The following is a 25,820-nucleotide window of genomic DNA, read 5'->3' as shown; positions in this document are numbered from 1 at the left end:
ATCCGAAGGCGCGGGGGGGCCCTCCTGGCCACACTACCCGCCAAGAAGAAAAACCTGCCTGCCTGCCTAGCCGAGCCGCCCACGAGGCGCTCAAGATGGCCGCTGACAGTGTGGCAAGCGCGCAGAGGCCGGTGCTGTCGGCCTCCGCGAGGTACCAGAGGGGTTTGGGGAGCTGAAAAGTCAAAGAAACAGCAACTTACCCCGTCAGTAGTGCATAGAAAACAAGGGAGACACAGACAGAGGGTAAGCCACGCCTCCCCAAAGTTGAACCCCTCACTAAATTAATTAACTCAATCAGAGCTTTCCTTTTTTTTTTTTTTTTTTTTTTTTTTAACAAACTTGATTCAAACTTGATTCCCAAGAAAAAAGGCAATAGCCCAAGTCAAGGCAGCCAAGTACAAAGTGAAAAGCTTATGCTGAATTGGGAGCACTCCAAATTCCCTACTCGCATCTGCTGGAGTCAGAAGATACTGAACTCCTGCAGAGGGGGTAGTTCTACTTATGGTGACGCCCCCTCAAAGTTTTGGCTGACTCCATCTGCTGGATTGGGGACATAACCCACGGTCTGGACTGATCCAGGTACGTACAGGGAACAAAGTTTCCCTTTTGAAAGCTTAGTGTTAGAGCTGCAGATTTACTTATTGTCCCCCTTCCAGTTATTAGTTTAAATTTGATCGTGTTATGATCACTGTTGCCAAGTGGCCCCACCACCGTTACCTCTCTCACCAAATCCTGCGTTTCACTAAGAATGAAATCTAAAATAGCTCCCTCTCTTGTTGGTTCCTGAACCAATTGCTCCATGAAGCAGTCACTTATTACATCCAGGAACTTTATGTCTCTAGCAAGTCCTGATGTTACATTTACCCAGTCAATATTGGGGTAATTGAAATCTCCCATTATTATTGCACTACCAAATTGGTTAGCTTCCTGGATTTCTCTTAGCATTTCATCATCTGTCTGACCATTTTGTCCAGGTGGACGGTAGTATACTCCTATCATTATACTCTTACCTAACACAAGTACCCAAACATTAGATAGATCACAAGCTACAATTGATTATTAATTATCATCATAGCAGTTTATGGATTTATCCTCTAGGAACTTATCCAAATCTTTTTTAAACCCAGTTACACTAATTGCTGTAACCACATCCTCTGGCTATGAATTCCACAGCTTAACTATGCACTGAGTGAAAAATAATTTTCTTTGATTTGTTTTAAATAAGCTACTTGCTAATTTCTTGGAGTGCCCCCTGGTCCTTCTGCTATCTGAGAGGAAAAATAACCAATTTACATTAACTTGTTCAAGTCCTTTCATGATTTTGTAGACTTCTATCATATCCCCCTCAGCCATCTCTTCTCCAACCTGAACAGCCCTAACTTCTTTAGCCTTTCCGCATAGGGCAGCTGTACCTTCATAAAGTAACGCACTAAAAAATAAGTACATGAAAACTTACCTTATTTGCAAACTTGTTTGAATATGATCTGGAAAGAAATTACAATATGTAAAGCCCAATTTAAATCTAGGAAGAGAAAGAAAGCACACTTTGGATATTTGTCAACTCCGTGCCACCCTGTATGCATGCACGGAAGGATGACGTGGAGCAAAACAAATAGTGGGGAGTCCAGACCCTAATAGCACAGGAGACTGTGGTTCTATAGTAAGGGCACCATACTGCTAGCAGGGGGGACAAGCCTTGCCAGCAGTAGAGACAACAGCCCTGTATTAACATGACTGCAAGGCTGGTAGGCAAGCCAGGTTTTGACAGTAGAGACTGGGCAGTATCCTGCTCTACCAGCTGAAGAACATATGCCCCTGTTGTCACTGAGCAGCATAGCTGGCTTGAAACCCAGGCTGACCAGTAAATAGAGTGCTGCAGGTGCAGCTGCTGGGCTAGTGAAGAGGAAGGGAAGGGGCGGAGGGGGCAAGGAAGGCTGACACTGGAAAGTGAAAGCAGGAAAGTAGGCCTTTGCATCCCCCCAACTCACTCACACATACTCATACCCCCTCCCATATAGCACTCCCCCATACACACACACAAGCCACTTACACCCCTCTGAACCACTCACATACATGTACTACCCCCCACCCCTCTCACCCACTTATACACACATACTCCCAGCCCACTCACACAATCCAGTCACACCCCCTCCATTTACTCACAACCCCACTTTCAAACCCACCACCTGTAGACATATCTGTCCACCCCTACCCCCATCCCATGACGCCACTTTCCAAGTTTTCAGTCTTTCACCTAGGTTTCCCATCATTTCATGACAGGTTGATCTATTAATAATACAAGAAAATACAACAGAAACTGTACCTGTCCATAGTCAACGAGGCCCTGGACTGTCTAGTAGATTTAACATCATTTTTTCCTGTATACATTTTACCAATTTTGCTTATCATTGTTTCTCCTGGATCTAAATGTTCTTTTTCTTTACACTTTGCTTGCTGCAACAAAACAAAATTTAAGTTACTTTCAAATTTAATTCAAGTAATGTGTGATCATTTCCTGTATAAACATTTTTTTTGTTTATTCAATAAAAAATATCAATACCACTAAAGTATGTAACTAGATCTGAAACCAGTTTCATATCAATATTTAAATCTTTCCCCCAGCTGTTGTCTAAGGTGGTCAAAGTTTAATAGAATTATTGACAACAGCAAAAACACTACATAGAATTCTCTAAATGTCATCACTCCCAGAAGGTGCATTATACCTCCCTGTAACCTGCTTTAAGACAGTAATTTTCAGCAGTCTGCATGGGGCTATTTTCAACACCAACTTATGCACATAAGTTGGCATTGAAAATTCCTGGGTAGTGCTGATATGTAAGTGGACATCTGAGCAGGTGTAACATTCTGTATATATAATTATATGTTGCTATCCCGGTCGCCAGGCTAGCGACCGGGCGCTTACCTCCGTGCCGAGGTCCCCATTCGTGCCGCGCTCCACCGGGGTTTCGGGCCTGTGCAGCCGCATGGCAGCGGCGTCTCCCTCGTGGAGACGCTGTCGAGGCCGAGTCTGACTCCTCCCCTTGCCGGGGTACGCGCGCGCGCACGAAGGGACGGCACTTGTAGGTCCAGCACCCGGAAGTGCTGAACCGCCCCTTTCCTGACGTCATGAAGACCTTCCACCTTTTTGGTCGCCCTTCTCTGGACTGCCTCCATCTTGTCTCTGTCTCTTCGGAGATACGGTCTCCAAAACTGAACACAGTATTCCAGGTGAGGCCTCACCAAGGACCTGTACAAGGGGATAATCACTTCCCTTTTCTTACTCGATATTCCTCTTTCTATGCAGCCCAGCATTCTTCTGGCTTTATCTATCACCTTGTCAAATTGTTTCGCCGACTTCAGATCATTAGACACTATCACCCAAAGGTCTCTCTCCTGTTCCGTGCACATCAGCCCTTCTCCCCCCATCGAATACAGTTCATTCGGATTTCACTCCCCATATGCATGACTCTGCACTTCTTGGCATTGAATCTCAGCTGCCATATCTTCGACCACTCTTCCAGCTTCCTTAAATCCTGTCTCATTCTCTCCACTCCTTCCGGCGTGTCCACTCTGTTGCAGATCTTAGTGTCATCCGCAAAAAGACAAAACTTACCTTCTATCCCATCTGCAATGTCGCTCACAAAGATATTGAACAGGACCGGTCCCAACACCGATCCTTGCGGTACATTGCTTAAAACCGCTCTCTCTTCAGAGAGAGTTCCATTTACCCTCACACATTGTCTTCTGTCCGTCAACCAGTTTGCAATCCAGGCCACCACCTCGGCACTCACTAAGCTTCTCATTTTATTCACCAGTCTCCTGTGCGGGACCGTATCAAAAGCTTTGCTGAAATACAAGTAGATGAAATTGAGTGCTCTTCCTTGATCCAATTCCTTGGTTACCCAGTCAAAAAAGTAAATCAGATTTGTCTGACAGGATCTTTCCCTGGTGAATCCATGCTGCCTCTGGTCCATCAATTCTCTCGACTGTAGTTCACTATTCTCTCTTTCAACAGTGACTCCATTACTTTTCCCACCACCGAAGTGAGGCTAACCGGTATGTAGTTATCAGCCTCTTCTCTGTTCCCACTCTTGTGAAGCGGGACCACCACCGCTCTTCTCCAATCACTCGGCACCATCCCGTTTCTAGGGATCTATTGAACAGGTCACACAGCGGACCCGCCAGCATATCTCTGAGCTCCTTCAGTATCCTGGGATGAACCTCATCAGGCCCCATGGCTTTGTCCACTTTCAGTTTCTCCAGCTCTTCCCATACATTTTCTACTGTAAATGGAGTTACATCTACTTCACTCCCCTCCAGTTTCTTGTTAACTAGCGACGGTCCTTCTCCAGGGTCCTCCTTAGTGAACACAGAACAGAAGTATTCGTTTAATATTTCTGCATTTCTTCGTCTCTTTTCACACATTGATCCTTTCCACCTTTCAATTTCACTATGTCACTCTGAACTTTTCTCTTTTCACTGATGCATCTGAAAAATGTTTTGTCACCTCTCTTTACCTCCTTGGCAATCCTCTCTTCCGCTTGACTTTTTGCCGTCTTCATTAATTTCTTCGTCTCCCTCAGTTCTACCAGATATTCTTCTTTGTGCTCCTCCCTTTGGGATCTTTTATATTTCTTGAACGCTGTTCTTTTAGCCTTTTGTTTTGTCAGCTACCTCCTTTGAGAACCATAAGAACATAAGAAAATGCCATACTGGGTCAGACCAAGGGTCCATCAAGCCCAGCAACAAATTCCAGAGTTTAATTGTGTGTTGAGTAAAAAAGAACTTTCTCCGATTAGTTTTAAATGTGCCCCATGCTAACTTCATGAAGTGCCCCCTAGTCTTTCTACTATCCGAAAGAGTAAATAACCGATTCACATCTACCCGTTCTAGACCTCTCATGATTTTAAACACCTCTATCATATCCCTCCTCAGTCGTCTCTTCTCCAAGCTGAAAAGTCCTAACCTCTTTAGTCTTTCCTCATAGGGGAGTTGTTCCATTCCCCTTATCATTTTGGTAGCCCTTCTCTGTACCTTCTCCATCGCAATTATATCTTTTTGAGATGCGGCGACCAGAATTGTACACAGTATTCAAGGTGCGGTCTCACCATGGAGCGATACAGAGGCATTATGATATTTTCCGTTTTATTCACCATTCCCTTTCTAATAATTCCCAACATTCTGTTTGCTTTTTTGACTGCCGCAGTACACTATGACACCTAGATCTCTTTCTTGGGTTGTAGCACCAGATAGGTTTCATTTTTCTTTTGCTTTTCTTTACTTTTCTAACTTTTCTAACATATAGATTAGTTGCCTTGGTAATTGCTCCTTTTAGATTGGTCCACTGTTGATCCACATCTCTCTCGTTCTCCCAGCCTTTTAGTTCTTCCTCCAGGTACTTCCCCATTTCATTAAAGTCCGTGTTTTTGAACTGCAAAACTTGGGTCTTTGTGCTTCTTTTCCGTATCCTTTTGGTTGGCAGTGCGTAAGAAAAAGGACCGAGGAGAAGATGGCACTCAATCGTGTGGGAAGACGTACCTAGCCACACAGAGCAAAGCTCTGAGATTTCTAGGGGAAGATCTGACTCAAAGGCCACCGGAGGACAGCATGGCTAATTCAGCCCTCCTATCGACGGGGAAAAGAACGCTCGTTTGTGTGCTCGCAAACTCGTGTGCATACCTGTGTGTGCTCGTACAAAACATTTTCTAGGCTGTGGTCTCACCATATGCATGAGCACCCAGGAAACACCAAGCAACGGCCTACTACGAGATTCATCTGCACTTTTTCTCACTGCGAAGTTCCTTTCCCTAACAGGATCAGCAGCGTGTGAAATCAAAAGCTCGCCCTTCTCCTACTGGACAACAAACACCCCAGCAGCTCCACACCTCTCCTCCACTGATCCTGAATGGTAGTGGCTAGAAGGGTACTGCTGTGTGTGTGTGTGGGGGGGGGGGATGGCTCGAGAAGAACAAAATTGTTTTACCCAAGACCAACCTTTGGTTGGCTGGAAGCACAATCGGACCTGCAGCTATGGGGGGAGAGGGCGCAAGCCTTCACCCCCAAGCTCCCTCTTCTTCTATGTTTCTTCTTTGTTTTTCTGAGTCAAAACCCAGCAAAAAGGCTTGACTCAAATGCTCATCTGAGGAAGAGCACTAAACTGTGTTCACCTCGGGAGCACTGTTCCTTCTTCTTTTAAACAAGCTATTACCATGAGGTGCTATGCATGCCTACCATCTGTTGGAGACGGAGAATACTTGCACTGATGTCAGGGCAGGGCTTTATGTCGGTAACTTCAGTGAGTCAGTTTTCTCTGTCTCTATCTGCTGATAGGATTGCACAACCCACTGGTGTGGATTGGCCTGCCTGAGTGCAGAGGAAAGGAAAATTAGTTTCTTACCTGATAATTTTCGTTCCTGTAGTACCAAGGATCAGTCCAGGACACCTGGGTTGTGACTCCGCACCAGTAGATGGAGACAGATTAAAACTTGTGGGCGGAGCCATATATAGGCCCCTGTGCCAGTCACAGCCCCTCAGTCATACGTAATGTCAAAGTAGAAAAATCCAAAAGCCAACATAGCTAACCATAGAAACTTACTAAGAAAAATAACTCCAACACCCCTACAGGAAAAACAGACTCCCCAACCGGGAGAGCGAACAAAACAAGGGGTCAGCGTATTAAAAAACAACAATGAGCGGACTCTCCATTACTATAGCGCCACACTGCGGGCGGGATCCTGGACTGATCCTTGGTACTACAGGAACGAAAATTATCAGGTAAGAAACTAATTTTCCTTTCCCTGTACGTACCAGGATCAGTCCAGGACACCTGGGATGTACCAGAGCTAAGTTATCGAGGGTGGGAAGCAGAGAGTCCCGCTCGGAGTACCCTCTCTCCAAATCCCCCAGCATCAGTAGCTTGAACATCCAATCGGTAATGTTTAATGAAGGTATGCAACGATTTCCAGGTAGCCGCCCTGCAAATCTCTTGAGGCGACACCTGAGAAGATTCCGCCCAAGACGCAGCATGAGATCTCGTCGAATGAGCTCGAAGACCCACTGGCGGTGTTTTACCGCGCAGAATGTACGCGGAACCAATGGCCTCCTTGAGCCAACGGGCGATCGTTGTGCGGGACGCCGCAGAACCTTTCTTCGGACCCGACGTCAACACAAACAGATGATCCGATAATCGAAAAGAATTTGTGACCTCTAGATAGCGAAGAAGAGACCTCCGCACATCTAGTTTTCTCAAATCCCTCAACTTCGGGTCGGAAGAATCCCCAACCGCGAAAGCGGGAAGTTCAACCGATTGATTCAAATGAAAAGGTGATACAACCTTAGGCAAGAAAGAGGGAACGGTCCGCAAGGAAACCCCTGAATCGGAAAAGCGCAAGAAGGGCTCTCTGCAGGACAGAGCTTGCAACTCAGAAACCCGGCGAGCCGAAGCAATGGCTACCAGGAATACAGTCTTTAACGTGAGATCTTTGATCGTAGAACGCTTCAGAGGCTCAAAAGGAGCTGAGCATAAGGACGAGAGCACCCAGTTGAGGTTCCAAGAAGGACAAGGGAGCCGCAAAGGAGGACGGAGGTGTTTCGCCCCCCGAAGGAAACGGGAGATATCCGGGTGGAGAGCCAGGGAGACTCCCTGAATCTTACCACGCAAACAACCAAGCGCCGCGACTTGGACCCGTAGGGAACTGCACGCTAAGCCTTTGGCCAGCCCAGCCTGGAGAAAAGCCAAAATATCGGGAATAGCAGCGGAAGTGGGATTAAGACCCCGCTCCACGCACCATTCCTCAAAGACTACCCAGACTCGAACATAAGCCAGAGACGTAGACTGTTTCCTGGATCTCAGCAACGTGGCAACTACCGCGTCCGAGTAACCTTTTGCTTCAACCGATACCTCTCAAAAGCCATGCCGCGAGACAGAAGTGATCCGCATCCTCCAAACAGACGGGACCCTGACGAAGGAGCCCCGGAAACCCCTGTAGACGAAGGGGTGCCGCCACCGACAACTGGACCAGGTCCGCAAACCACGGACGGCGCGGCCACTCCGGCGCCACCATGATCACGTTGGACGGGTGCAATTCTATGCGCCGCAGTATCTTGCCGATCATGGGCCACGGTGGGAACACATACAGTAGCACCTCCGCCGGCCAGGGAAGTGCTAACGCGTCGACCCCTTCTGCTCCTCTTTCTCGGCGTTGACTGAAAAATCTCGGAGCCTTTGAGTTGTTCCACGTGGCCATCAGGTCCATGTGGGGCGTTCCCCAAGTCCTGCAAATGAGAAGAAACGCTTCTTCCGCTAGCTCCCACTCTCCGGGATCCAGGTGGTGTCGGCTGAGGAAATCCGCCTGGACATTGTCGGCTCCTGCTATGTGAGACGCAGTGAGATCGCTGAGATGCCGCTCTGCCCAGGCCATCAAGGAACGCGCTTCCTCCGCTACTTGAGGGCTTTTCGTCCCGCCCTGGTGATTGATCTAAGCCACGGTGGTAGCGTTGTCCGACAATACTCGGATTGCCTTTCCTCGTAGAAGGGGTAGAAAAGCTTGCAATGCCAGACGGACCGCCCTGAACTCTAGGCGGTTGATAGACCACCGGGTCTGATCTTCTGACCACAGACCCTGAACCGATTTCCCTTGGCAAACTGCACCCCAACCGGAAAGACTGGCATCCGTGGTCACCACTGTCCAGTTGGGAAGAAGAAGAGATACTCCGCAGGAGAGATGTTTGGAATCCAGCCACCAGCCCAGGCTGGAGCGCACCTGACTCTCGAGAGGCAGTGGAAGATAATATTCCTCTGAAATCGGTTTCCAGCGGGACAACAATGAAGACTGCAGTGGCCGCAGGTGAGCGAACGCCCAAGGGACTAACGCTAGCGTGGAGGCCATAGATCCAAGAACTGTTAGGTAATCGCAGACTCGCGGACGGTGCTGAGACAAAAGACGTCGCACCTGAGACTGTAGTTTGCATATCCGATCCTGAGAGAGAATCACTCTGCCCCGTTTTGTGTCGAAAACGGCTCCAAGGTACTCCAAGGACTGAGTGGGTTCCAGATGACTCTTGTTGTAGTTGACCACCCAGCCCAGGGACTGCAAGAATTGTAGCACCCTGGCTACCGCTTGCCGACACAGGCTCTCTGACTTCGCCCGAATCAGCCAATCGTCGAGGTAAGGGTGAACCAGGAGGCCTTCCCGACGTAAGTGCGCCGCCACTACCACCATCACTTTCGTGAATGTCCGAGGTGCTGTCGCCAGGCCGAACGGAAGAGCCCGGAACTGGAAGTGTCTTCCCAGAATGCAAAACCGCAGGAACCGCTGGAATGCTGGTTGGATGCCCACATGAAGGTATGCTTCTGTGAGATCTAGTGACGCAAGGAATTCGCCTGGCCGCACTGACGCGATCACCGAACGAATGGTTTCCATCTTGAAGTGAGGGACCCGAAGGCATCTGTTGACTCCTTTCAGATCCAGTATGGGTCGGAAAGTGCCGTCCTTCTTGGGAACTATGAAGTAAATGGAGTACCGGCCTTTGCCGTACTGATCGGCCGGAACTGGAGAGATGGCCCCCAAGCTTTCTAGTCTTCGGATGATGTCTAGCACCACCGCCTTCTTCCTGGGATCCTTGCAAGGCGAGACCAGGAACTTGTCCGCTGGGATGCGAGCAAAATCTAACTCGTAGCCGTGTCTTATCACGTCGAGGACCCACTGATCCGACGTCATGCTGGCCCATTCCTCGAGAAATAAGGATAGATGCGCCCCCACGTTTGGAACAGCGTGCTGAGGGCGCGACGAGGGATGGGCCGGCCGAACTTCATTGCGAAGGCTTGGAACCCGCACCCGACGGGGCTCCTACTTGCCTGCCAAAGCGTTTGCCCCGAAAGGACTGCTGCCAGTGAGTGTTTCGAGAAGAGGCCGGCCTATACGAGGGTGCGATGGATCTTTACGGCCTGGACTTCCGGGGACCCCGGAAACGGGCTCTGCCGGAAAACGAAGAGCGCGAACGGGACCTATCCTCTGGCAGCCTAAACGCTCGGTTCTCACCCAGGGAAACCATCAAGTCATCTAACTCCTTACCAAACAGCAATTTCCCTTTGAAGGGCAATGTCCCGAGGTGAGCCTTGGACAAACCATCCGCCGCCCAGTTGCGCAGCCAAAGGAGACGGCGAGCCGACACCGCTGCCACCATGGACCTAGCTGAAGTGCGTAAAAGATCATGGAGCGCATCGGCCCCATATGCGATAGCTGCTTCCAACCTGTCTGCTTGGGAAGCCTCCTCCGGAGAGAGACCCGCATTCGCCTGCAGAACCTGGGCCCAGCGCAGACTAGCTCGCATAGCGAAGTTCGTGCAAATGGCGGCCCGCACTCCCAGGGCGGAAACCTCAAAAATCTTTTTGAGCTGTACCTCCAACTTTCGGTCTTGAATATCCCGGAGGGCCGTCGCTCCCGTGACAGGGATGGTAGACCTCTTCGTGACAGCGGACACCGCCGAATCCACCTTTGGGAGTCGGAGGAGCTCCAGCGCCTCCTCCGGTAAAGGATAGAGTTTATCCATGGCCTTGCTGACTTTCAAACCTAACTCCGGAGTATCCCATTCCTTGAAAAGGATATCCGTGGATGAGAAATGAAAAGGGAAGGCGACCGCTGGTCCTGTGAGGCCGAGCAGAACAGGATCCATATTCGCCTCCTGGCGGACCACCACCGGAGGAGCTTCAATTCCCAATTCTTGGAGAATGGCCGGGATGAGAGGTGCCAGTTCCTCTCTGCGGAATAGCCGCACCACCTTGGGGTCGTCCCCTTCTGCAGCCTGTGCAGCTTTCTCTGCAATGGGCTGTGCAGTACCATCCACTGCTGCCTTCCTGGCCCCCGTCAGGGGCTCCTCGGAGGACTCCGTATCATCCCCAGGGGAATCCTCGGGATCCGATTCTTGCGGCACCCCCCTGGGAGGCCGCTTCCCCCGGGACGCACCGTGGGCGATCTCCGCGCCCTTCCTGGCTTTCTTTTTCCGTAGAGGGGACCCGTGGTCGGCCGCACGCGAGCCATTCCCCCGGGTGCGTCTGCTGCGCTTGTATCTGAGGACTTTGCGCAGTAACAGCGCAAAATCCTCCGAAAATTCACCAGAATCCGAAGAATCACTCTCGGAAGCCCCCCGGGACCGAAGCCCCTCCGAGGGAACCTTCCCCGCCGTGACACGCTGCGGGGAAAGCGCGGGAGGAAAGGAAGAGGCCCCCACCGTTTCCCGTGAAATTTCCCGGCCGGTGGCCAAGATGGCCGCCACTCCCGCACTAACCGGGAAAAGTTCCTGAGGCCTGTCAGCGGAGCTACCACCGCGCGACGGCGAACGCGCGACCCGGGAACGAGCCCCCCGCGGCGCTACCGAGGGTCCCTCATCACCCGGGACGCAGGCTGAACAAAGGCTGTCCCTTGAGAGACGCGCGCCAAGCCGCAGGCCCGGCACTGTGCAGCACGTGGCATGCCGGCGAAAACGCGGGAAGAAAAAACGGGGCCGCGCCGAAAAAATTACCTCAAAAATCAAAAAATTCAAAATAAGCAAACGGCGCAATTCGGCGACCTCCCCCCTGCCAACAACGCCCCCCACCGACTAAAACGGAGCGGCGACGCCAGGCAATAGAGAGCCGCAAAAACAAAAGTAAAACTTTTTTTTTTTTTTTTTTACAAACAAAAAAACGCTGTCCCTGGTTCTGAAAAGCCCTTATTCCTGCAGGGGTGAGTGAACCAGGCTCCCTGGTGTCACCCCTGACGCTGCCACTAGCTCAGCCGGGTCCTCAACCCTGGCAGCGGCCTCAACCGGGGGAGGGTAGTCCCCTCAGGACCTCTCAACTCCCCTGGGAGGCAGGGCAACCAGGAAAGAATTAAAAAGAAAGCCCAATTTAGCTCAAAAAATCAGACCTAACCAAAAACTAACTCAAAAAATCAAACCTGACAAACAACCAGAATCAGGTCAGGCAGGGCTGTGACTGGACCTGCACCATCTACTGGAGACAGAGTAAGACTGAGGGGCTGTGACTGGCACAGGGGCTTATATATGGCTCCGCCCACAAGTTTTAATCTGTCTCCATCTACTGGTGCGGAGTCACAACCCAGGTGTCCTGGACTGATCCTGGTACGTACAGGGAAATTGGTGTTTCCTAACCAGTGTGCAATAGCATACTGGTGTGCTTTCAGACCTGATCAAGTATGCCATGGAAAAGTCACTACTACCTAATGCTTAGATCCAGACCTGGGCTCTGCTCTCAGCACCTCACAGCAACAAGTCACCAGTGGTGGCTCTAAACATGTAGGAGATCCTTTCTGAAAGCATGTGTATTCATGAATACTTCTTCTATCTACAACATGAGCCCTGGAGTGTGGTAATCAATGGTCAGATTGCAGAGAATGAATAGCCAGCCCTTGCTTTGTTTCGGGCACACAGTGTACAGCACCTCTTCATCTCCCCCTGCATTGAGTTTTTCCAGCCTCTCTTTTATCCTCAGGTTACATAAGGCAGTGAGAGTGTCCAATACTATTTGTGACTCATTCTAATTGCTGGAAGATGCAGCAGTGGAGGAGCTCTGTAGCTAAAGTAACCAAGCTAGTTACCTGTATCACAATGACTTCTTCTTTCTCCCTTTATATATAAAGGGAACTGGCCCATTGTGACAGGTTCATATATTTCTCTGCCTCTGTTGGGGCTTTCAGTGTTTCCCCTACATGACTCATGGAGGTTGGTCTGCCTCACATTTGTGTTAATGTAGGTGTGACTTGGGCTTGAAAAAGTTGGGCAACACTGGTTAAAATCCCTTTGAAAATTACCCATGTGTCAAGATATTTAAACAGAAAGGTATTACTGCTATTGAAATATAAATGTGATAAATTTTACCAATTTTTTAGTTTCAGGGCCAGTCAATAGAAATTCAGACACCACAGTCTTCTGAGATCTCTTACGGCTACTATTGTTCCCCCTTCTGCAAGGTGTGACATTATCACCACATTCATGAATAATGTCTTTGTCCAATGCTGACATTTTGGAACCCAGTATAGATTTTTCAATGGCTGCAGTCTGGTGAATGGCTGTAGACGGCAACTCAGGTTCTGTGGGTAAACCTATTACTTTGCTACTGTTTAATATCTGTTTCTCAGTGTTTATCATCTCCAAAGGTTTGCATGGTCGTTTTCTAGTGCATGTTTTCACTTCTTGATTTTTTTCAGTTGTTTCCAATTGCTGATGCTTTTCTGTTCTACTTTTCTTATTCTGTAGCTTTTTCACTTGTTCTGGAGAGCAATTGCCTTCAAATATTGAATAGAAAGCTTGCTGCTTCACAATTCTATCGCTGAAAACACGATCTAAATAAAGGAAATATTTTGTTAAAAATGTTTCCATATGTAAAAGGGCATATCTATTAGTAAAAACAATTTACATTTTTTTTTAATTTTATTTTTAAAAGTTTGTATCCTGCACATATCTATGATTTCATAAGAACATAAGAAATTGCCACACTGGGTCAGACCAAAGGTCCATCAAGCCCAGTACCCTGTTTCCAATCCAGGATACAAGTGCCTGGCAAGTACCCAAACACTAGATCCCATGCTACTGATGCCAGTAATAGCAGCGGCTAATCACTATGTCAACTTGATTAATAGCAGTTAATGGACTTCTTCTCCAAGAACTTATCCAAACCTTTTTTAAATCCAGTTATACTAACTGCACTAACCACATCCTCTGGCAACAAATTGCAGAGCTTAATTGTGCATTGAGTGAAAAAAAAATTTCTCCAATTAGTTTTAAATGTGCTACTTGCTAACTTCATGGAGCGCCCCCTAGTCCTTCAATTATCCACAAGTGTAAATAACCGATTCACATTTACCCGTTCTAGAACTCTCATGATTTTAAAGATCTCTATCATATCCTTCCTCAGCCATCTCTTCTCCAAGTTGAACAATCCTAACCTCTTTAGTCTTTCTTCATAGGGTCGCTGTTCCATCCCCTTTATCATTTTGGTCGCCCTTCTCTGTACCTTCTCCAGGGCAACTATATCTTTTTTGAGATGCGGTGACCAGAACTGTACATAGTACTCAAGGTGCGGTCTCACCATGGTGCGATACAGAGGCATTATAACATTTTCCATTTTCATCGGCGGCTTACACAAGTGTACATAATATTCTTGTATATACTGTATGCTCTATGACTTGCTTACTTGTTTTAAATGTGAGTCCTGATGATACACTACTAACTTTTTGCTTGACATAACTTGATGTAAGTTTCTCAGACACCAGGTTTGTCTGTTTCATATAAGCTTTTTGCTCATCAAAAGAACTTTCCATGAGTCCAGGTAATCTATTGATAAAATTATTACAGTAAGTTTCACATACAGAAATATGATCAACACAGACTTATAATAAGAACATAAGAAATTGCTATACTGGGTCAGACCAAGGGTCCATCAAGCCCAGCATCCTGTTTCCAACAGTGGCCAATCCAGGCTACAAGTACCTGGCAGGTATCCAAAAACTAAGTATATCCCATGCTACTGATGCTAGTAATAGCAGTGGCTATTTTCTAAGTCAACTTGATTAAAAGCAGGTAATGGACTTCTCCTCCAAGAACTTGTCCAAACCTTTTTTAAACCCAGCTACAGTAACTGCACTAACCATATCCCCTGGCAACAAATTCCAGTGTTTAATTATGCGCTGAGTGAAAAATAATTTTCTCCGATTAGTTTTAAATGTGCTACATGCTAACTTCATGGAGTGCCCCCTAGTCTTTCTATTATCCACAAGTGTAAATAACCGATTCACATTTACCCGTTCTAGACCTCTCATGATTTTAAAGACTTCTATCATATCCCCCCTCAGCAGTCTCTTCTCCAAGCTGAACAACCCTAACCTCTTTATCTTTCCTCATAGGGGAACAGTTCCATCCCCATTATCATTTTCGTCGCCCTTATCTGTATCTTCTCCATCCCAACTATATCTTTCTTGAGATGCAGCGACCAGAAATGTACACAGTATTCAAGGTGTGGTCTCACCATGGAGCGATACAGAGGCATTATGATATCCTCCATTTTATTCACCATTCCCTTCCTAATAATTCCTAATATTGTTTGCTTTTTTGACTGCCACAACACACTGAGCTGACGATTTCAAAGTATTGTCCGCTATGACACCTAGATCTCTTTCTTGGGCAGTAGCTCCTAATATGGAACCTAACATCGTGTAACTACAGCATGTGTTATTTTTCCCTATATGCATCACACCTTGCACATAGGGAAAAATAATCCATGCTGTAGTTACACAAAATATGTAGAAAATGCCTAGAGTAATACAGAAATAGGGGACCCGATGTAATAATACAGGCATAAAAAATGTGCGCTGTATTTCAGCACACATTTTAATGCACTTGCTAAAAAACAAGTTCCTGTTCATACCCCAGATCAGTCCAGACAAGTGGGTTTATGCATTCCTACTAGCAGATGGAGGCAGAGAACAAACCTCTGAGGCACTGCTACATATCCGAGAGTGCCACTTGCAGTCCTTCAGTATTCCTCTGTCTCCAGCAGATGGTAGAGATACAAACCTGCAGTCTGTTAGTTAAAGTAAAATAAGATTAGTTTAAGATTAGAGAGAAGATAAAAGACTGAAGACAGAGCTCCCAGAGAGATTTATTTATTTAATTTAAATTCTTTTAATATACCGATGCTCAAGACCAGGTCTTATCGTACCGGTTTACAATGAACAAGGGGGGAAACCAGTTAACACGGAAAGCGAAAGTTTCATTAAAACAGGAAAGTAAAACAAGGCCGTTTGAAGATAAGGGATAGATTAACAATAACTATTCTAACTGTAGAGAAGAGCAGGTAAGCAGAGAGCAGTAGCTTATATGGTAAACTTAAATACAATTTACATCGTGTAATCGATTTGAAATGTTATATGAGAGAGCAGTTCTAGTATAGCAGTTCCTAAGAGAGGCTGAAAGGAGGACGCAACCGAGGGGTGGTGGTCCGTGCAGGATACCATAGGTTTCTTCAGCGATAAGCTTGGGCAATAAGATTCCTTCCTGGGCCATCTCTCTGGTTGAGCAGGGCGAGCAGGGGGTTGGAAATCCCTGATCAGACTTGACCCTTGATTCCTGGGGGAGGTTAAGACAGGGGTCCTGGTTCTCTCGCCTCCCCTGAGGTCCTGTCACCCAGGCTGACCGGCTGCAGTGTCCTGGAGCTTCCAGAAACAGGAAAGAAGTATTTTTATTTGCTTTTACTGTTCTGTGTAGCTCAACAGTTTGTTTAAGAGTTTAACTTAAAAAAAAAAAAAAGCTTAGAAGCTGTGAGGCCTGTTTATTTTTTCTTTGCTGGTGCACCTGAGGTTTGAGTCATTTCGGCATTGGGGTGAGGAGGAAACCTCGTGGCTGGGGCTGTTTTTCAGCACCTGAATCTGTCCAGGACAGCGGCGGTAGTGGCGGCTTTATTTTCTGGATGTGTGTTGTGTCTGGTTCTCCTCAGATATCTCAAGGTGACCAATGGATTTTGGTGCTGGATCATCTTTTTGTGTTATTAGTGGACCAAAGAAGGTTTGTAAAGCGACTAAGAGTATGGTTGCTCGTTGGTTGAGGGAGGCAAGAGTTTCGGCTTATTTAATTAAAGGTCTCGATCCCTGAGGGATTGCGTGAACATTTTACTAGGGCACAGGCAGCCTCCTGGGCGGGATGTCAGTGTCGCCGCAGGAGATTTGTCGGGTGGTAACTTGGTCCTTTTTGCAGACTTGGACGTTGTTGCTGTCACGGAGACATGGTTACAGATTCTCATGATTGGGATATGGCCATACCATGCTATAACTTGTTAAGGAATGACAGAAAGAACAAAAAAGGGGGAGGAGTAGCACTTTATATCAAAAATAATATCCAAGCAACTGAACTGCAAGGAAAGTGGGGTAGAGAGGAAGCATTATGGGCCGTCCTAAAAAGATATGACGGTACATCCATTTTTACTGGAGTGGTGTACAGGCCTCCGACTCAAACGGAAGAACTAGACAGAGATCTGATCAAAGACATTATAAAGGTGGGAAAGAAGGTGGAAGTGTTGATTGCTGGTGACATTAATCTGCCGGATGTGGACTGGAGAATCCCTTCTGCAGAATCTAACAGAAGTACAGAGATAGTGGATGCCCTGCAAGGAGCTCTGTTCAAACAAATGGTAATGGAACCTACAAGGGAGAGAGTTATATTTGACCTAGTGCTCACTATTGGGGATAATGTCTCTAATGTCTGGGTGGGTGCCCACCTCATCACCAGTGATCATCAAACAGTATGGTTTGATATTGCAAATAGGATCTGGAGAAGTCACACAAAGACCCGAGTTTTGAACTTCAAAGAAACAGACTTTGTAGAAATGGGGAAATATCTGGAGGCAAAATTTGAAGACTGGGAGAAAATGGGAGATGTTGAACAACAGTGGGCCAAACTAAAAGGAGCAATTACAAAAGCAACAAATCTATATGTTAGAAAAGTAAACAAAAGTAAGAGAAATAAGAATCCAATCTATTTCACAAAGGAGGTGGCTGATGTAATAAAAGCAAAAAAGAAGCTTTTAAGAAATATAAAAGATCCCAAAAAGTGGAACACAGGGAGGATTATCTGGCGAAATTGAGGGAGATGAAAAAAGTAATCAACAAAAGCAAAAGGTCAGGCCGAGGAAAGGACTGCCAAGGAGATAAAGCAGAGCTGCTTACCTGTAACAGGTGTTCTCACAGGACAGCAGGATGTTAGTCCTCACATATGGGTGACATCATCAGGATGGAGCCCAATCAAGGAAAACGTTTGTCAAAGTTTCTAGAACTTTGACTGGCACCTACTGGGCATGCCCAGCATAGCACCAACCCTGCATCCAGCAGGGGTCCCCCTTCAGTCTTGTCTTATAGTACAAGTACATGCGAAAAATAAAATAAGAAAACGTAACGAACCCAACACCGCGGGGTGGCAGGCAAGTTTTGTGAGGATTGACATCCTGCTGTCCTGTGAGAACACCTGTTACAGGTAAGCAACTCTGCTTTCTCACAGGACAAGCAGGATGGTAGTCCTCACATATGGGTGAGTATCGAGCTGAGGATGCCCGAGCAATGCACCAAATATACCCAAAGACGTGCAACAGGCACAATAACTGGGGTGAGAATTTGTTTAAAAGGACATCCTGAAGCCTGATGGGTCGGTGGAAGGCTGTTGGTACATTAATTGGCAAATAAGTTGCATAGGACAGACTGGCCAAAGATGGAATCTTGTCTGTCAGCCTTGTCTAAGCAATAATGGGCTGCAAAGGTATGGAGAGAACTCCAGGTAGCAGCCCTGCAAATGTCAGGAAGCGGCACTGAGCGTAGGTGCGCTACTGAAGTCGCCATGGCCCTCACAAGTGTGCTTTGACACGGTCTTGGAGCGGAATGCCTGCCTGCTGTTAGCAAAAGGAAATACAGTCCGCTAACCAGGAGGAGAGGGACTGCTTTCCCACAGGTTTACCCAATTTGATGGTATCAAAAGAGACAAACAATTGAGTGGACTTTCTGTGGGCAGTTGTACGGTCTAGGTAGAAGGCTAGAGCACATTTACAGTCGAGAATATGCAGAGCCTGATCTCCTGGATTTCAATGGGGCCTGGGAAAGAAAGTGGGTAGTATAATGGATTAAAATGAAACTCCGATACTACCTTAGGCAAAAACTTAGGGTGAGTGCAGAGTACTACACCCTGTCATGCAGAAGTTTAGTTTAAGGCGGGTAGGTTACTAATGCCTGTAACTCACTAACTGCGAGCGGATGTGATCGCCAGAAGAAAAATCACCTTCCAGGTGAGATAGCGGAGATCACAGGATTGGAGAGGTTCAAACAGCGGTTTCATGAACCGCCCCAAAACCACGTTAAGGTCCCAGGAAGGGGCTGGAGGGTGCAATGGAGGTTTTAAGTGCAGCAAGCCCCTCAAAAAGCATGTTACCAGGGGTTATACCAATATGGAGACATCCCCGACACCTTTATGGAAGGTGGCCACCACACTGACATGCACCCTGATAGAGGACGTTTTCAGGCCTGACTCTGACAGGTGCCAGAGATAGTAAAGAAACTTCGCTGTGGAACAAGTGAAGGGGTTGATGGACATGGAAGTACACCATACAGTAAAACTGTTCCATTTATAGCGATAAGACTTTATTGTGGAAGGCTTTCGAGAAGCTACCAGGACACAGAAAACCGGCTCTGAAAGGTTAAGAGGTTGAAGGATTAACCTTTCAACATCCAGGCAGTCAGAGATAGGGCCTGGAGGTTGGGGTGATGTAGGCATCCATCGTTCTGAGTGATCAGAAGCGGATCCTTTCCCAGAGGAATATGCCGGCGAATTGATAGGTCCTGAAGTATTGGAAACCACACCTGGCATGGCCAATGAAGGGCTCTCAGAATCATCAATCCCCTGTCCTTTCGCAACTTCACAAGAGTCTTTGAAATGAGTGGAAGTGGAGGGTATGCATAAAGGAGACTGCTGGTCCATGAGAGAAAGAAAGCGTCTCTTGGATGCAAGTGTTGGCTGCAAGTGAGAGAGCAGAAGTTTTCTACTTTGCAGTTGTGGATTGACGCAAAGAGGTCGATATGAGGGTAACCCCAGCGTTGGAATATTGAATCCGCTACTGTGGGGTTGAGGCACCACTTGTGCGGTTGAAAAGTGCGACTCAGCTTGTCTGCCAACACATTGTCCACTCCCGGCAAGTAGGTGGCCCTGAGGCACATCGAGTGGGAAAGGGCCTCCGCCCATATCTGTGCAGCTTCCTGACACAGGAGGTAGGAGCCCGTTCCCCCTTGCTTGTTGATGTACCACATGGCCATCTAGTTGTCGTTTTGAATCAGGATGACCTTGTTGATGAGGTAATCCCTAAAAACCCTGAGAGCATATCTGATTGCCTGAAGCTCTAGGAAATTTATCTGGTGTTTGGCTTCCTCTGGAGACCAGATGCCCTGAGTTTGCAGGTTTGCAACATGTGCACCCCAGCCGAGGTTGGAGGCATCTGTTGTCAAGGTTATTTGAGGTTCTGCAACCTGAAATGGGAGGCCTTGAAGAAGACTGGATTGGTTTATCCATCAAGCCAGCGAGAAGCGGAGCTGGTTGGTGATGTGGACAATATAGAAACATAGAAACATAGAAATGACGGCAGAAGAAGACCAAACGGCCCATCCAGTCTGCCCAGCAAGCTTCACACATTTTTCCTCTCATACTTATCTGTTTCTCTTAGCTCTTGGTTCTATTTCCCTTCCACCCCCACCATTGAAATATCTAGCTTGATTAGTTAGGGGTAGTAGGGGTAGTAACCGCCACAATAAGCAAGCTACACCCATGCTTATTTGTTTTACCCAGACTATGTTATACAGTCCTTATTGGTTGTTTTTCTTCTCCCCTGCTGTTGAAGCAGGGAGCTATGCTGGAAATGCGTGATGTATCAGTCTTCTCCCATGCCGTTGAAGCAGAGAGCCATGCTGGATATGCATCGAAAGTGAAGTATCAGACACATTTGGTTTGGGGTAGTAACCGCCGTAACAAGCCAGCTACTCCCCGCTTTGTGAGTGCGAACCCTTTTTTCTTCTCCCCTGCCGTTGAAGCAGAGAACTATGCTATATATGCATTGAAAGTGAAGTATCAGGCTTATTTGGTTTGGGGTAGTAACCGCCGTAACAAGCCAGCTACTCCCCTCCTTGTGAGTGTAAATCCATTTTTCCACATTTCCTCTTGCTGTTGAAGCTTAGAGCGATGTTGGAGTCACAGTAAGCATGTGTATGTTTATTGAATAAGGGTATTGTCTCCAGGCAGAAGCCGTCATTCTGGTGAGTCACCCACTCTTCATTGGCGGCCTCTTGACTTTATGGATCCACAGTGTTTATCCCACGCCCCTTTGAAGTCCTTCACAGTTCTGGTCTTCACCACATCCTCCGGAAGGGCATTCCAGGCGTCCACCACCCTCTCCGTAAAGAAATACTTCCTGACATTGGTTCTGAATCTTCCTCCCTGGAGCTTCAAATCGTGACCCCTGGTTCTGCTGATTTTTTTCCTACGGAAAAGGTTTGTCGTTGTCTTTGGATCATTAAAACCTTTCAAGTATCTGAAAGTCTGTATTATATCACCTCTGCTCCTCCTTTCCTCCAGGGTGTACATATTTAGATTCCTCAATCTCTCCTCGTATGTCATGCGATGAATATCCTCCACCTTCCTGGTCGCCCTTCTCTGTACCGCTTCCATCTTGTCTTTGTCTTTTTGTAGATACGGTCTCCAGAACTGAACACAGTACTCCAGGTGAGGCCTCACCAAGGACCTGTACAAGGGAATAATCACTTCCCTTTTCTTACTCGATATTCCTCTTTCTATGCAGCCCAGCATTCTTCTGGCTTTTGCTATCGCCTTGTCGCATTGTTTCGCAGACTTCATATCATTAGACACTATCACCCCAAGGTCCCTCTCCTGCTCCGTGCACATCAGCCTTCCCCCCCCCATCGAATACAGTTCATTCGGATTTCCACTCCCCATATGCATGACTTTGCACTTCTTGGCATTGAATCTGAGCTGCCATATCTTCGACCACTCTTCCAGTTTCCTTAGATCCCGTCTCATTCTCTCCACTTCTTCCGGCGTGTCCACTCTGTTGCTGATCTTCGTGTCAACCGCAAAAAGACAAACCTTACCTTCTATCCCGTCCGCAATGTCGCTCACAAAGATATTGAACAGGACCGGTCCCAACACCGATCCTTGCGGTACACCACTTAAAACCGCTCTCTCTTCAGAGAAGGTTCCATTTACCATCACACATTGTCTTCTGTCCGTCAGCCAATTTGCAATCCAGGTCACCACCTCGGCCCTCACTCCTAAGCTTCTCGTTTTATTCACCAGTCTCCTGTGCGGAACCGTATCAAAAGCTTTGCTGAAATCCAAGTATATGATATCGAATGCTCTTCCTCGATCCAATTCCTTGGTTACCCAGTCAAAAAAGTTAATCAGATTTGTCTGACAGGATCTTCCCCTGGTGAATCCATGTTGCCTCTGGTCCATCAATTCTCTGGACTGTAGATAGTTCACTATTCTCTCTTTCAGCAGTGACTCCATTACTTTTCCCACCACTGAAGTGAGGCTAACCGGTCTGTAGTTGCCAGCCTCCTCCCTGTTTCCACTCTTGTGAAGCGGGACCACCACCACTCTTCTCCAATCACTCGGCACCACTTCCGTTTCTAGGGATCTATTGAACAGGTCACACAGCGGAGCTGCCAGAACATCTCTGAGCTCCCTCAATATCCTTGGATGAATCCCATCAGGCCCCATGGCTTTGTCCACTTTCAGGTTCTTTAGCTCTTCCCACACATTTTCTACTGTAAAAGGATTTTCATCCATTCCACTTCCCTCCAGTTTCTTGTTGTGTAGAGATGGTCCTTCTCCAGGGTCTTCTTTAGTGAACACAGAGCTGAAGTATTCGTTTAATATTTCTGCCATTTCTTCGTCTCTCTCCACACATTGATCATTACCACCTTTCAATTTCACTATACCACTTTGGACCTTTCTCTTTTCGCTGATGTATCTGAAAAATGTTTTGTCACCATTTTTTATCTCCTTGGCAATCCTCTCTTCCGCTTGACTTTTTGCCAACTTGATTAATTTCTTTGTCTCCCTCAGTTGATACAAATATTCTTCTTTGTGCTCCTCCCTTTGGGATCTTTTATATTTCTTGAATGCTGTTCTTTTAGCTTTAATTTTGTCAGCCACCTCCTTTGAGAACCAGATAGGTTTCAATTTTCTTTTGCTTTTCTTTACATTTCTAACATATAGAGCAGTTGCCTTGGTGATTGCTCCTTTTAGATTGGTCCACTGTTGATCCACATCTCTCTCGTTCTCCCATCCTTTAAGTTCTTCCTCCAGGTACTTCCCCATTTCCTCAAAGTCTGTGTTTTTGAACTGTAAAACTCGGGTCTTTGTGGTTCTTTTCCCTATTCTTTTAGTGATATTAAACCATACCGTTTGATGATCACTACTGCTGAGGTGGGTGCCCACCTGGACATCTGAGACATTATCTGCATTAGTGAGCACTAAGTCGAGTATAGCTCCTTCTCTCGTGGGTTCCAACACCATTTGTTTGAACAAAGATACTTGCATGGCATCCACTATCGCTCTACTATTTTTAGTTTCTGCAGATGGGATTTTCCAGTCTACATCTGGCATATTAAAGTCACCCACGATCACCACTTCTCCCTTCTTACCTATCTTATGGATGTCTTCAACCAGATCTCTGTCCAGCTCTTCCTTTTGGTTTGGAGGCCTGTAAACCACTCCAATATAAATGGACGCTCCATCATCTTTTTTTAGGTCGAGCCATAGAGCTTCTTCCTTACCCCAACTTCCTTGTAGCTCAGATGCTTGGATGTTGTCTCTGACTTAAAGAGCCACACCTCCCCCTTTTCTATCCTCTCTGTCCTTCCTTAACAAGTTATAGCCTGGTATTGTTGTATCCCATTCATGAGATTCTGTGAACCATGTTTCTGTGATAGCAACAATGTCCAATTCTGCCTCAGCCATTAGGGCCTGCAGATCTGGGATTTTATTTCCCAAACTATGAGCATTTGTGGTCATAGCCTTCCAGGTACTCTCTTTAAGATTATTGCTTTTCCTGGACTCCTTATAAGATATTAGTTGAGATTTGTTATTCACTTCACTCTTTCTTTTTGTAGTTGTGCCACTGTTGACAGAGTTATTCATCTCAATTAGATTTTTCTTTTGGTTATGGATCTTGAAATACTGCATGCATTGGACATTGGCTGAGAAGACTGAATCCACTGCGATTTTAGGGTCCACTGCATTACTCTCATGGCAAGGCGGGCCATCGGAGTGACATGCACCGAGGAGGCCATATGACCCAGTAAGACCAGAAAGTAACATGCAGTTGAGTGTTGTCGAGACTGCAGTTGGTGGGCCAGAGAAGCGAGAGTGACAGCCCGATCCTGGGGTAGGAAGGCTTTCGCTTTTAAAGTTTTCAAGTTGGCCCCTATGGACGATAGGGTTTGAGATGGAACTAGCCTGGATTTCGGATAGTTTATGAGGAACCCTAGGGAGATCAGGGTAAGCAAAGTGAGACATAGGGATGTCAGCGCAGTTTGATGAGTGGGAGCCCTGATCAACCAATCGTCGAGATAGGGGTAGACGTGAGATAAGCTGCTACCACGACGAGACACTTGGTGAAGACTCATGGGGCAGATGCCAGGCCGAATGGCAACATTCAATACTGGAAGTGCTTTGGGCCTACTAGGAACCGCAGGAATCTGCGATGTGACGGAGTGATTGAGATGTGCATGTAGGCGTCCTGGAGGTCTAGAGAGCAGAGCCAGTTTTCCCTTTGCAGAAGGGGAAGTAGAGAGCCCAAGGTCACCATCTTGAACTTCTCTCTTTGTAGGTATTTGTTTAAGGCGTGAAGGTCCAGTATTGGGCGAATGCCACCTGACTTTTTTCAGATTAGGAAATACCGGGAATAGAATCCCTGGCCCTGCTGGGAGAAGGGTACTGGTTCTATTGCTCGGGACTCGAAGAGGATGGAAACTTCCTGATCAAGAAGGTGAGAGTGGTCGGATGTTCCCCACTTCAGCCAAGATGGGGAATCCGGTGGAACGGTGAGGAAGTTGAGGTGATAACCTTGAGTCACTACAGCTAGTACCCACTGATCTGTCATGATCGTGTGCCACATGCTGGTGAAGTAGAACAATCGACCTCCTATGGGTATGGAAGGAAGAGGAGGCTGGGCACTGCTCTCCAGGAAGGAGTCAAAATCCAGACACTGGGCCCGGCTGAGGGGCTGGCTGTGTCTTTTGGGTCCGAAGTTGTCTGGATTGGCCTTTTTGGTAGGGCCTGGAGGGACGACCTCTGGAAGCCGGAGGGTAATACCTCCTTGGTTTGTACGCAGGCCTCTTGGAGTCTCTTCTGAAAGATCTCTTGGAAGAAGAGTAATCAGAAGGTACTAAGGAAAGTTGGTGGAGAGTCTCATGTGGTCCTTGAGCTGCGCCACTGTTTCTTGAATCTTTTCCCCGAAAAGATTATCACCAGCACAGGGTAAGTCAGCTAACCTATCCTGTACATCTGGTCTGAGGTCTGAAAACTTGAGCCAGGCCCATCTTCTTAGAAGCAGTGTCGAAGATGTCGTATGCAGCATGGACCTCATGCTTGTCAGCATCTAGACCTTTTTGAGCAAGGGTATGAAGCTGGTCTTGAAACTGTTCCAGAGGAGATTTAGAAAAATCTTGGATCTTTTTGAACAGGTCCCTATCTGTCATGTACAATTGGTAGGAGGCAATGCGAGAAATTAGCATTGAACCATGAAAAACATGTCTGCCCAATGCATCCAGGGACTTTTGTTCTTTTCCTGGAGGTACAGAAGAATGAGGTTTGGACCGTCTTGCTCTTTTCTGGGCTGACTCCACAACCACTGAGGGATGATCTAGCTGAGATCGATGAAAACCAGGAGCAGACTGTACTAAGTAAGTAGCATCTGTCTTGCGATTGACAGGTGGTATAGAACCTGGATGCTCCCAATTTCTTTTCAATAGATCAATAAGGATCTCATGTACTGGGATAGACATTATTTCCTTAGGGGCATCAATGAACTGGAGTACTTCCAGCATCTTGTGCCTGGAGTCCTCTTCTGTCGAAGCTGAAATGGAATTGTTTCAGACATCTCCTTTATAAAATTAATGAAAGACAAGTGCTCTGTAGGAGAACGTCTTCTTTCATCAGGAGGAGAGGGCTGTAAAAGTAGATAATCAGTGTCCTGAGACGTGTCATTCGTCCAGGTATCA

At 47.0% G+C, this 25,820-nt stretch overlaps 1 protein-coding gene across 8 annotated transcripts in view; it reads right to left on the bottom strand.

Moving 5' to 3' along the window:
- Positions 1–25,820, bottom strand: part of SYCP2 (synaptonemal complex protein 2) — a 752,024-nt gene that overhangs the window by 300,526 nt on the left and 425,678 nt on the right. For all 8 annotated transcript variants that reach the window (XM_029611557.1, XM_029611556.1, XM_029611555.1 and 5 more), the window contains 4 exons: positions 14,192–14,331; positions 12,877–13,340; positions 2,324–2,454; positions 1,457–1,484 (listed from right to left, as the gene is read on the bottom strand). In XM_029611557.1, coding sequence (XP_029467417.1) covers positions 1,457–1,484; positions 2,324–2,454; positions 12,877–13,340; positions 14,192–14,331 — 763 coding nt within the window. The remainder of the gene's footprint in view (positions 1–1,456; positions 1,485–2,323; positions 2,455–12,876; positions 13,341–14,191; positions 14,332–25,820) is intronic.

The sequence above is a fragment of the Rhinatrema bivittatum genome, chromosome 8 (genome assembly GCF_901001135.1).
Source record: "Rhinatrema bivittatum chromosome 8, aRhiBiv1.1, whole genome shotgun sequence".
NCBI classification, from domain to species: Eukaryota; Metazoa; Chordata; class Amphibia; order Gymnophiona; family Rhinatrematidae; genus Rhinatrema; species Rhinatrema bivittatum.
The sequence above is the reverse complement of the archived record's forward strand: the minus strand, read 5'-3'. Positions and strand labels throughout refer to the sequence as shown.